At 39.3% G+C, this 12,932-nt stretch overlaps 1 protein-coding gene across 5 annotated transcripts in view; it reads left to right on the forward strand.

Moving 5' to 3' along the window:
- rapgef2b (Rap guanine nucleotide exchange factor 2b) overlaps positions 1-12,932 on the forward strand; it is a 122,996-nt gene that overhangs the window by 32,830 nt on the left and 77,234 nt on the right. For all 5 annotated transcript variants that reach the window (XM_052058781.1, XM_052058797.1, XM_052058807.1 and 2 more), the window contains exons 2-3: positions 8,051-8,121; positions 10,042-10,098. In XM_052058781.1, the coding sequence (XP_051914741.1) occupies positions 8,051-8,121; positions 10,042-10,098 (128 nt within the window). The remainder of the gene's footprint in view (positions 1-8,050; positions 8,122-10,041; positions 10,099-12,932) is intronic.

Below are 12,932 nucleotides of genomic sequence, written 5' to 3' on the forward strand. Positions count from 1 at the left end.
ACCCCCATCTTAATTGTCTTTATTAGTCATTTGTACATACCTTAAAGAACTTATTATATCAGGTAATAGTTATATTAGATCAGCTTCCTGCTGTTGTGATGCTGCAATTTACATACGGTCCGATGAGTGAGATTATCACGATTGCCGTTGGCGACGAGCAAAATAATGGTTTGTTGCAGCCCTAGTTGCTACTACTTGGGGTTGAACGAAGATTTTGTTTGAGTACAATCTTATAAAAGTTCAGTGGTGCAAGACGATCAAACGATGACGTCACTGATATGCTCTGCTGATGTTGTGTTGTACTTGTTTTAGGGATGGCCATTTGACTTCATTTCCGAAATAAAACACATGGCATATTAAAAAGCAGTCAATTATGCTCAATATATGGCATGGTAACGCAACTGACAAATTGTTAATATGCCAAATTGGAAGGAAAATAGTCTGTGAAAGATGACCTTGATTATCTCTTGACTCCTTTGACATTTTTATCTAGCGCATTCTCGTAAAAGTTGAGCATATAGGGGTATGGCATAAAAAACCATGAAATCCCCTACCTCTCTACGGTTGACAAGTGAGCAATTGTCACACTAACTAGGCCGTCCTCGCTCGGGGGATTAACTTGTGCTTTTCCCAGCAACCCACCCCCAAATGAAGCAAATCCTCGGACCTAGCACAATCAGAGCGTCCCTTAACACCTTTTAAGCGGCAGGGTTCAACACCATAAGCGCCTTAAGACAGAGGTGTTTCACTCGTAAAAATGCCACTTTCTCAAATTTCTCTTCGCACTTGATTGGATACATTGCCCCCGGGTAGCTTTTTGTTTTCAAACCTGGTAACCGGTGACGTTGATTAAGAAAGGATAGACAAAAGAGATTTTACTTGACAAAACTGTCACACTGCACAACTAACATATTTTTACCCGTAATTTTTACATGTTGGCTTTGCTGCGGGGTGGTCTGCCTGTTCACCTGTCTTCTTCTGATTTTCCATGTAACGTTTCTTCATTTAGCACACTGCGTATGTTACTCTTGATGCGATAATTGCCTCTCCAAAATACAAAAGTGTTTTTATGATATCTGCAAAACATGAGTAGCATAGGCATCAATGTTTCACATCAATCCACTTTGCGCAATAATACACATGCAGTGAAGACTCTCTGTAACCTCCGCGGCGCTCTGACATACAAAGTTCATTCTTCCTTGACAGATATTAGCTTACTTCCCTATTAGCCAGGGATTTAATGCCATCCTGTACAATTAGGGACTAGGTGATCGAGTGCCGTGATTCTCAACCAGTATGCCGGGAGAGTTCTAATGGTGTGTTGCCGGAAATTTCACTTAATTTGTGAGAAAATTATTTATTAATAACAAATGATGTATCTTTGTCCATCTATCGACGCCAGCAACTTACAGCGACAGAAGGAACAAATGAATTATCTTCTATTACACAGGTGTCAAAGTCAAGGCTAGCTCTGACCCGTCACATAATTTTATGTGGCCCGCGAAAGCAAATCAAGCAGGTCAAGTTCCATGAGGCTTGCTAAAGCCTGAACCAAAATGTTGATATGTAATCCACAATAACAGTCATTATTCTTGACTTTGGTTTTAAAACTAGTTATTCATCAATTTGTTGTGCACTCTGTATGTAATATGTGTGTGTGTGTGGGCGGGGGGATTAAATATTTATATGGTTTCCCAAAATTCATAACGGCCCTCCAAGGGAAACTGTAACTACAATTACTACATTGCCACACTTCCTATTTCTACGACATTGCAACAAACGCTTTACGGCATTTGCACCAGCTTCTGTCTTTCCTGTCTCGGTATTCGCTTTGAAACACGTGTCGATAAGAAAAAAACACTGCCAGTCGTCAAGGTTTGCTATGAGAATATGATAGAATGTCTGTCGCAAGAAGGGATATTGTGCAACAGGAAGATGGTGAGAAAGACAATGTTAAAGAAATCGACAAGGAAAACGCCATCAAAAATCCATAAAATTGAAATTGGCTTGAACATGAAGTCCGGAATGAGTAACACATTCGTAAAATCAAGGAACCGGGCAAGGCTTTAGTGCGTGCTATACCACCAAGATATCAAGTACAGATCAGGCGGGAGGACACGTTTGGTGGACCACATATAAGGAAAAAAAAACGAGTGAAATTAAAGTTGTTGAATTACAGATTGCCAGGCAGATCTAACGATTTATGAAATAATTTTGTTTAGATTCTGATTCAAGTTTAAGATGTTGGATCAGATTTACATTTTTTGAACTTGTATTTTGATTAAGAGATTAATTAAAGTGCAATTATTAGATATTTCAAGGAGGGCACAGCAGCAGGTTGTAAGTTGACTTAAAAATATTTACTTAGGACCAATTATTTTCTTTCAGGAAATACTCCGAATATACCATACTAGCTGGTTCGCCGCCCTCCGGGCGGCTCATCAGCTAGTTCCTGCGGAAGGCTGGTAAGGTGGGCCTTCGGCCCACAAAAGTGTTGTTGCTTGGTTCAACTTTTTGTTCATCTTCATTGCTTATCGCGAAAATAAAGAGATGTTTAGCTCTACTAAATAACTAACAATTTCATTGCAATGCTTGTGGGTAGACAACATTTTTTCGCTAAGATGCCCGCGCGATCGTAGTGAGCCACTGCCTGAGTGGCGCAGTGGCGGCACAGTGGCGGCACAGTGGCGGCGCGGTGAAGTAGGTACGTTTTGAAAAGGGACAGACGGAAGGACAGACCACGTGCGGGACGACGCGCAATATATATATATATATATATAAGATTACGTCATAAATTGCTTGGTGTCTGGAATCCTGCATCCCAGGCTTATACTGAGGGGATGTGCCCTCCAGATGCCCCGTTAACTTTCCTCGGATTTTTGCTTCCTCATTTCACAGCCTTGTGATCGGAACAGCCCTAATTTTAATACATAATTGCAAACCATTTTTTAGTAATTAGAACAGCATGACTATTTGAATTGAAACTTGAACATTTAGTTGTTAACATTGTTTGATTTAGAGTCTGCATCAGGGTCTTCTGAATTCAACTTAGATACTTGTCTTGTGCTCGGATTGATTACTAAGGCTGGCGGTATCCAAGTGTACATTACAAATGATAACCCCCAGGACCAATGGCTCCATTGTCGTTGAAAGCCTTGATGTGATTCTTGTCTCTGTTGGCTAAAAGATGCATGAGGCGCTGCTTGCTATCTGTACTCGGCCTTAAGCCTTAATGAATACGCGGATTGACCATTGGGGCCACAGTGAATGGGAAACCTTGTGTAATCTATGCCCGCAGATCCCCGTGGTGGTCCCAGATAACACCGGCAGTTTTTCACCTGTTGTGGAGGATAGGTTGGCTCTTTTTTGAACACACACAATGGAGAAAATGAGCCTTTTCACGATTGATCACCAACGATGGCAAAGTATCTTTTACCCAACTTAACTGACTTTTGAAGTTAGTAACCTTAGTAAGTCCACCAAGGTTTAATCTATGACAAATATATTAACTATGAGCGGCACGGTGTCGACTGGTTAGCACGTCCGCCTCACAGTGCAGGAGATGCAGAGTTCGATTCTGGCTGCAGCCTTAAATGTCCTACTTTCATGATAAGATTATCACTGTAGCGCGAACCATTTACATTTTCCATCAAATTCACCTGAAAGCCAAATATCCCAAGCATTTTGTGAGTAGTTTATATGTTTATGATGTGTATATTATGTGCAATAAATAATGACACCAGTGTAAAAGCAATCAGCAAACATTGGCCCATTATGGTGTATGATATTTTAAGGGTCATAAATGGCTTGGTCCTAAATAAAAATCCCTCAAAACTCCACAATACAGGTGAGCACTGCATCCCCTTTATATGCGTGATTCATTCACTCAGTCAGCGTTGAGCCTTGATCCGCATCGGCATCCTGGAATGTTCCGTTCCTCTTGTGGGGACCACCTGTATTCCTGGAAGGATTAGTTTGGGAAAGGAAGCCAAGGGGGCAGGGAGATTAGATGTTGTGTTTTCGAGTTTTAGGTCACTGACGACATTCTTGCTCTGAAAACTCTTGGCTGGAATTGACCAATTCCTCGTGGAAAAATGCGTTATCATTATTGAATAGATGTTGGAGCTCTGAGTGAATAGGCAGTGTGCTACATTAGGTATTAGCTAGCTCCCATTCTTCTTGGCTGGATGGAACTCTCAGCCAGCCAGCGCTGGTGTTGACCAACCTTTGTGAACAATTGATGTGGATCTTCCATTCTACTATCTGCGCTGTTTTGACAAGCACATGTTCTTATTTATGATTGTATTTTTGTAGTAATTTGAATGAAGTATTCCTACACATGGCCACATGCTGGCTGCATTCATACACCCTCACAAAGGCAAATATTTACGAGAGGTTTTGCGGCGATTGTGTCGCTCTGACAGCTGAGATAGATAAACAAAATTAAAAAAAGGCAATGCTGGAAATGGAAAATCTGGTCTCCTTTACTTTCCTTCCATACGACCAATCTCAAAACTATTGGAGAGCTAAGCCATAATTGATGGTTTGACATATTTCTTCTCCCTTAGCTTGCATGAGTACCGTGCCGGTGAAGGCCCGTTCATTGTCTTGTAACTGTGCAATGCTGCCATCTAGTGGACGCTATTATAGGTAATATTCCACTAATCTTATCGAAGGACAAATAAAACTGATTTTATAAGTCGCATAGTTGTATTTTTCTTGGATCATCAGAACAATAAGAAATTAAAGTCAAGGTCTATCAAGGGAGGAAAATCACATTGTTACAAGTTAATTTCATAAACAAAATGTTATACTTGTAATAATAAGCCTTTTATTGAGGACATTGTCCCTTTATTCTTGAAAAAGGGACTACATTCTCTGAAAAGCACGTCTTTGTTTTTCTAATTAAACTACTTTATTCCTGTATATGGGTGGGCTCTGTATTCTTGGAAAACGGGTGTAAACAACAATTATTTTAAAAATGGATGAATCTGTCCATAATTGTCAATTGTTGAATCAGGTTAAAAAAAAACAAGGTTTCAATTTTCATCCCTTGTTTGAACAGGACAGTGCAGAAAATGCACAAACAATAATTATGATTGAGTTACTGGTCTGGTCCGTAACATTTTCGAAAATAAACAAAGATGTTAATCATTGTTTTCCAAAGTAAATGTTTTATTTTTCATTCAACTCAAAGATGACCAAATCCTTTTTCTTGGAGATTGCATCAGGTAGTTACTATTGAGAAGTTAAAATTCCTAGCATTTGAACAATTGATTAATCATTGTACCCCTAAAAAATAAAATATAGCACATGTCTGTGATGCTGCTTAGCGGTTACATCTGACTTTTTAATTGGGCCAAAGCTAAGGTAGGGAGAGGTTTTGGCATAATACAAAGTTTATCGGTGTGCTGTCTGTCATGTGCATATTTTAAATTATATGAAACTGTAGTTTTATTCCATATTGTTGTGTGGACCCCTAAGCTACAAGTCATGGACCCTTGTCAGTTTTGAGATCCATTGATTCGTGGACAAAAAAAGTTCAATCTTAAATAATGTTGCAATCTTTTAGCACCCAGAGAATTGCGGAAACAACACTTTGTATGCCGATATTGTGATAAATATAGTTAACTTGCAGGATTAGCATGAAATCCATTGAATCAAGTCACTATTTGTTGAGAAAATGTAAGTTAAATACTTTCAACCCCTACTCTCTTTCATTCTGGTTATTCTCAAGGGTGAAGTTGCTCTGTTTGCCAGCAGATGGCTGTAGCTGACTAAACCTCATATAGTTTACATTGTGGACATGAGTTTCAGCTTAGTCGTGGGAATGTTGGGAGTGGGTGATGTATGCGAGCCATTTGCTCTGGAATGAAGGAATTTCTTACAATGTTGATTTCATCGCAGGACTTTACTTTTTGACATGTTTTCCCCCTCAGATTAGTCAATTCAAGACTTCCTTGACACAGTTAATACTTTTCCTTTTAGCCAGGGCTTTTGCTGGCATCTCAAACATGTGAATTACTCAATTTTCCCACACCTAGCTGAGGATATATTCCACAAGAACATAAACAAACAAAAAAAATTGTGAATAGCGAACTTGTGAGTAAGTGGTCAAATACATTTCAATCACTTTATTAACTCATTCAGTACCAGCCATTTTCAGACCTGAAGACTTTCAGTCTTAGGCTTTCTTTTTTCCTAGCTTTTTTTTCTAAGTCCATGGGATTGAATGTGTGAAGTCTGAAAAGACATATAAGTATTAGAGCTGTCAGTTTAGCGCGTTTTTATTGGCATTAATTTAAATGAATTTTAACGGGATTAAATGTTTTCTCGCGAGATTAACGCGGCACACGTCACAAGCGGATGTTACGTTGCTCTATAAATGCACCAGAAACAAAACAACAAGCACGCTGCAGAAGTCCACGCCCATGTCTGTTTTGCCAGTCATGGCAGCGTGAGACCCCTAAAACGGATACTTAGAGTTTATGAATGGAAAGTTTACTTTTAAAAAGTTGCCAGATTGCTCCACTGACAAGACCAAAGTTACCTGTTCTTCTCTCTGTGTGTATCATACAGGTATACAATGTATGCCACTGACGCGATTGTTACTTGTTTGGAACTATTTTGTGTGGAAGGTTACAGCGTTCCGTGTCCATATAAATAAAGCGGGTGGAGCTTCTCTGTTTCGTCTGACAGTGACAGTGCGCTACAGTGGTAGCGACCTAGCGAAAGTAAAATGTCTCCAGTGTTGTCATGGTACCAAGTGTAGTCATTCGAAATGAGGTCTACACAAAACCGTAGAGAGACTTCCGCGCAAGAAGGACCAACACAATCAACATAGCCTGACTGTGTTAGGGGGAGTGAACCCCCCCCTTTCAGAATGGTTTGCCCCAGCAGCACGGGAGAAGTGCGTGTGCATGTTTGTAAGGCCGGCAGTTTCGAATACAGCGGCACATAATGAACACTGGTGTCCGGTGTCTCGTTATTCTTCAACAAACATACAGAAACAGACTGCTGTGTTGAAAGCAAACTTGAGAAAAATGAAGGATGCAACCATGGTTTAAATCCACTATAGGCTGAGTACTAGTGTACCTTAGATGTGCACTTTATAATGTGATATTGCTCTGTTTTGATTTCATAAAAAAAGCTGTTAAAGCAGCTGTTGTGTGACAAAATATTTTTTTCACCTTTATTGATGGACAGTAATATTGTGTGAGAGATTATGTGTGAATAACTGCACCAAGTGAAAAATGTTCATGTAAAATTGAAAATCGAAATGGTTATTTCAGTAAATATTTGCATTTGGCACATAGAAAACTGATTCATGATTCCATGTTGATGAGAGCATTAAAATGGGGAAAAAATAGGACAAAAAATGTAAAAGGAAATTCAGAAACGATAAAAAAATGTGTGAGTAATCACAATTAATTTTTTAGTTCATTTGAGTTAATTATGACAGTTGCATTTTTAATTAGATTAAATATTTTAATCGTTTGACAGCTCTAATAAATATGTCTTTGGGAGTGAATGAGTTAAACAAACGGTAAAGAAAACTACCGATAGTCACTCAACAAGCAGGCTCGGTTAACTCATGTTTAATCAATGGGGCAATTCGTAGAATGGTTAATTCTAAAAGTACAGTCATCAATAGCTGTACATCCCAATAACTACAACCATTGACACTCGTACGCACACACTCGGTCAGTGGCCCAATGTGTTTCAACACACAGTGGAGTGTTTCGCCTCCTTTGGATCCGGTCCCAGAACTCACTGGTTCACTTTATAAAGACATTGAATTGTGAGTTAATATACAGTTTATTCACTTGTAAATGTATCTATGAGTCAGCGGCTTTTTGGTTTGGTTTATGTCTCAATGTGCTTTTGTCCACATTGGGGTGCTGGAGAAGTGCTTGGTCATGGAAATCTTGGAACGCAAATGAACCCAACCCTCACCCCCTCATCTTAAAAGCTTTATTTTCACGTTTAGGTGGCATCTTCACATGCCGGCAGGTCGGGTTTAAATGGGAATTTTCTGTGTTTTTCTTAGGACCTGGAGATCGTCTACTCCTACCTCCATGGCATGGAGGCCTTGTCCAACCTGCGGGAGCATCAACTCAGGTGGGCATTGCATTTTCCCTCATTCAAAGTCAGCACCATTCTAGATGTATTTTAGCTGTAAGAGGAAAAGTTGTATTGGAGTGCGGTATCACTGATTCCACTTATTTGAGTTTTAAGTGCTTGGATGTGAGTACCGATGCTTGATAATGCCATTATGTTTTGCAAATCTGATAAATGTTATATTTTAACCAAATATTGTTGAAATACCAGTTTTTCTGGGACAAGGCTCACTCTGATCTAACACTATTGAGGAGTTACTGGTCATAGAAGACAACTACTGTCGTTGCATAAATTGTCCAATCCGATCGATCAGCAACGTTCTTTGTTAATTTGAGTGCTGACTGCTAATTTTGACATTTGACATCTGATAGAATTCACTTATCTTTTCATTACTATTACTATTACTTTCCGGAATTGGGAAAGGCTAATTGATCTACCACAGATGATAGAAAACTAAACCAAAAGCCTTTTGTACAGTGTTTTCATTTAAAATATCTGATGTATTCTATTTTGTTTGCCCAATTTTGCACGAGCAAGTGTGAACTTAATTCAGATTTGAGATTCACACAATAAATATTATCTGAATTAATATTTTATGATCATTGATTTGATCAATGTTAGCTTCTCTAATAGCCGATATGATTAAGCTCTCGAGAAATCATTCTCACCAGTTAAAACAAAAGCCATTCCATACGCGGAAGCGGAAGTTTTGAATTGTGCTCGTTCACTGACTTGGCTCGACCAGGGAACGGGGTTTTTGGGATGCGAGTCTGAGCTCAATTTTTAATATTTGCAAGTTGTACCTGCGTTTGAATTGCAGGACCAGACAAATCATGAAATAAAGTGGGGAAATATACTTTAAAAGATAACATATCCTTGTGGGGAGTAAACGTGACTTTCCCCTTATCCAGTGCGTTTCCAGCATCCCTCGTGTTTGTGCATACATGTGGATTATCCCATGAAGGGAACAATGTAAAGTACATGACCTGTGAGCTGGAACATTCCACGCCGTGAGTGACCCTTCCCAGCACTCACTTTCCAGTCAGACACCACACAAACCAGAGACTTGTGTGAAGGATCTTATTTTTGAGTGCGGTTTTATTTCCCCACACGCGGGCGTCTGCATGCCCCTCAGCTGTGTTTTGATGTGCTGCCTGTAGGTTACAGCACAGACTATGCTGTTTCACAGTCCTTTCTTGGGTGGGATCCTGATGCGGATGACATTCTTGGGTCACGTGGTAGGCGGGGCAGGGGGGTTGCCTTTGGATTCCTACATCCGGGAATTCATTATCTCAGAGAAACACTAGTTGGAATGAATCAGTGTTATTATGTAAGAATTGCTTTTAATTAAATATGGTCAGAACTAAGGAATGACATTTCTGTCAAAATTGCATGTCAATGTGGAAGACTTCATTTTAAAGCGGTATTGCCCAGTCCTCGTACAAAGAAAAGTAGAAATGCAATCAAGTTTGATGGATGAAGGTATTACATCTTTTCCTGTATGTCTTCTAATAAAAATTGCTCAGACATCAACATGCTATAATGGTAGGTATGCTAACATACAGCAAATAGTAACTTGAGAATCAAAATGTTATGGTTTAAATTGTTTGAGAAATGTGGATGGATGATGCTTTCATAAAATAAATAAAAACATATGCATTGATTTGGAAATGTATCTTAAGAATCTTTTCTAGCATGTTTGAGCCAGAAGATTTGCCAGTTTTTGAGAAAAATTGGAAAGATGTAAAAACCAAAGAAAAGAATATGGCGATGTTCGTGATTTACTGTATTTTCACAACCACGTAGAGCTGGCGGAAACCCCAAAATAGGTGGAAGCATCCATGTCTACCGGTCTGTTGCTTTAAACGCTGGAAAAACCCTGAATAGTAAATTTTGAAATCATGTTTTGGCATTCTGCAGGATCATGTGCGAGACGGTGCGCTATGAGAGACATGAAGCCAACGAAGTACTCTACTAGTAAGTACAAATTGGACTAAGATGCTGTGATGTTTTTTTGAAAGGGATACTGATATGACACCTTTTATGGAGATGTATTTAGTGTTCTCTGAACCTCATTTTGACGTGCGAACCATTTGCGGCCAGACATGATTTAATAAGCACAAGTTTAAAAATGGTTACATGCATCCGCCTGTCTGGCTGAGTATCAGTGACGACCTAAAAGCAGACTCTTTTGTTTTGTGTTGAAATGTGTGTGTTGCAGTGCCTTCGGGTTTAAAAAGGGAAAGGAAAGTGCAACTTTTTTCGTTTATTCTCTATGCAAAAGCAGCAACGAAATATAGATGGTGCGTTATTTCTATTTTGATTGTTTTAGTTTGCGACTGTGTATGATTTCGAGTCATCCACCCATCCATTTTCTAATCCGCTTATCCTCACAAAGGTTGTGGGTGTTCTGGAGCCCATCCCAGTTGTCTTCAGGTCGTAGGTGTGGGGGACACCCTGAACCGGTTGCTAGCCGATCATATTACACACACAGACGAACACCCACCCGCGCTCACACTCACACCTTGGGACAATTTAGACTCTAAACCGTAGTACCCGGAAAAAACCCATGCAGGCACGGGGAGAACATGCAAACTTCACACAGGAAGGCCGGAGCCGGAATCTATTTTAAATTATTGTTTGTATTATGCTAGGTAAATTAAAAAAATAATTCCATTCTATCTATTCTTACTATACCTGAACAAGTGTTATCTATTTTCTGCATGATTTTTTAAAAATGTGTTGAATGCATTCATTTTTATCTGTTTATTTTTAGTTATTAGATTTATCAATGAATGTTTGTCAAGATTTAGTTTTGGTTGTATTAGTTTATTTTAATGCAAGGATCTCAACTGATACTCAAGAGCTGCTTTCCTAAATGTTTTCAATATCTCCCTGCTGGATCACACATGATTCAAATGATAGCTCTGCGGGAGCCTGGTAGCAATCTTGATCATTTGATTCGGGTGTATTGCATTCAGGAGAGTTGGAAAACAGCCATCGAGGACTGGAGTTTGACATCCCGGTCCTTTTGTACCGATAGATGCTTTTGTTGATGGCACACTGAAATCTCATCATCTGTGATTCAAGCTGCAAGTGCGTGTGCCATGAATAGGTTGTTGCAATAAATACATTCCATGAACAAATACTAATGCAAAAATTTCTCAGCAATTAATAGAGAGTAATGATTGTGTCGTGCATTTGAACAGAATGTGTAAATCTTTTTATCCTCTTACTGTAAATAATACGCTGGAATAGCCATCACGCCATAATGTTCTTGACAACATGTAAAAAAATCTGTATCTGTATCATTGAGATAGAGACAGAAGGGTAGTTGTTGGTAAAGTGCTCATTTTCATACACACACACACACACACACACACACACACACACACACACACACACACACACACACACACACACACACACACACACACACACACACACACACACACACATTGAGACACACTTATACACAATCCGAAGTTTATGAGAAAGTGTCTATGCAGCGAAAAAGCCCGAACCCTGCAGGATTTACCGTCCACAGATTACAGTGCTCTCGTAGATGAGAGGCTGACCTGACACTTTTTTTCTCCTTGAGATTACTATCTTCTGATCCGCCTTTTAACCTCTTCAGTGTCACCCTTTGCAAATATACTAGCGTGCAGCCATTGCTTGTATTACTTGCTTCTTGGGTATTTTGCCAGTGTAATTTGACGTGGTAATGGAGCAGCACCCACAAGTAATAATCAAACCCTTTTAAAACTCTTTTGAGTATGTTAGTGAAATAATTCACAGTGTGAAGAGATCAATATGTCTTAAACTAGATTATTTTTTTAGTTTAATCATCAAATCCACCCTTAAAAGAAAATAGACCATTAAATGGCAGTTGACATATCAAAAACGTTGCACACATTTCTTAAAATTATATTTTTGCATTATCCTCAGTAAAGTGACTTTAAAAAGTCCTAGAGTTGTTTTCGTTTTACCTGCAGCTACCTGGAATGAACAAAAACTCATAATCAAGGGATGGATGGGCATTTGACTTTTTCTTTCATCATCATCATGCAGTTCATTTGATTCCTATATACTTTTAGAAAATATTAATAACAATTAGTTTTTAAGGGCTGTACTTTGACATGTATTGAGATTTCAGATTCAATAATACTATGCACCCGTTTACACACACACGCACACACACACGAAAAACATCATTTTGCTCCCTTACTGTAGGCGACGTGAACCTGACTGTCCCGAATGAAGATTTAAGGTGTGCTGCTGCAGAGGCCTGTGTTGATGGAGACCTCAGCTGGCGCCATTTTTTTCCTCTTCAAACCTCCCACGGAATAGAGAGAAAAAATCGCTGCAGTACATTCAAATTGCTTCCAAACAAACATTACCGGGTACTCGATAGACTTCTTTTTGTAGATGATGTCAAGCACTCAAAAGTCAGACAACAGCCTTGTCACTCCGAGGCTCCCCCATGTGCGTCAAACAAACTTTTTTTACCTTGGAATATTTTTGCCTCGGCGTCCGATGTAGCCATGGTGTCAAACTTCTCACCATCTTTTCAATCGAAAGCAAACACAAACAGACGTCGCTTGTTGACGCTTTTACTTGTTTTTTGTGTTTTTGTTTTTTTGGAGAGGCGGGGTGGAAGAGCTGCCTGAGTATGGAAAAAGAAATAACATTGTTAAATTTAGTACAGTTATCTAAGCCTGGCCATTTTTCGTTGGATCAATGATTGGAAGGGATTTGGCCGAATCCCGTAGTTGAAGCTCTGAAAAATACAAGCTTTGGAATTCTCTCAA

The sequence above is a fragment of the Hippocampus zosterae genome, chromosome 1 (genome assembly GCF_025434085.1).
Source record: "Hippocampus zosterae strain Florida chromosome 1, ASM2543408v3, whole genome shotgun sequence".
NCBI lineage: Eukaryota > Metazoa > Chordata > Actinopteri > Syngnathiformes > Syngnathidae > Hippocampus > Hippocampus zosterae.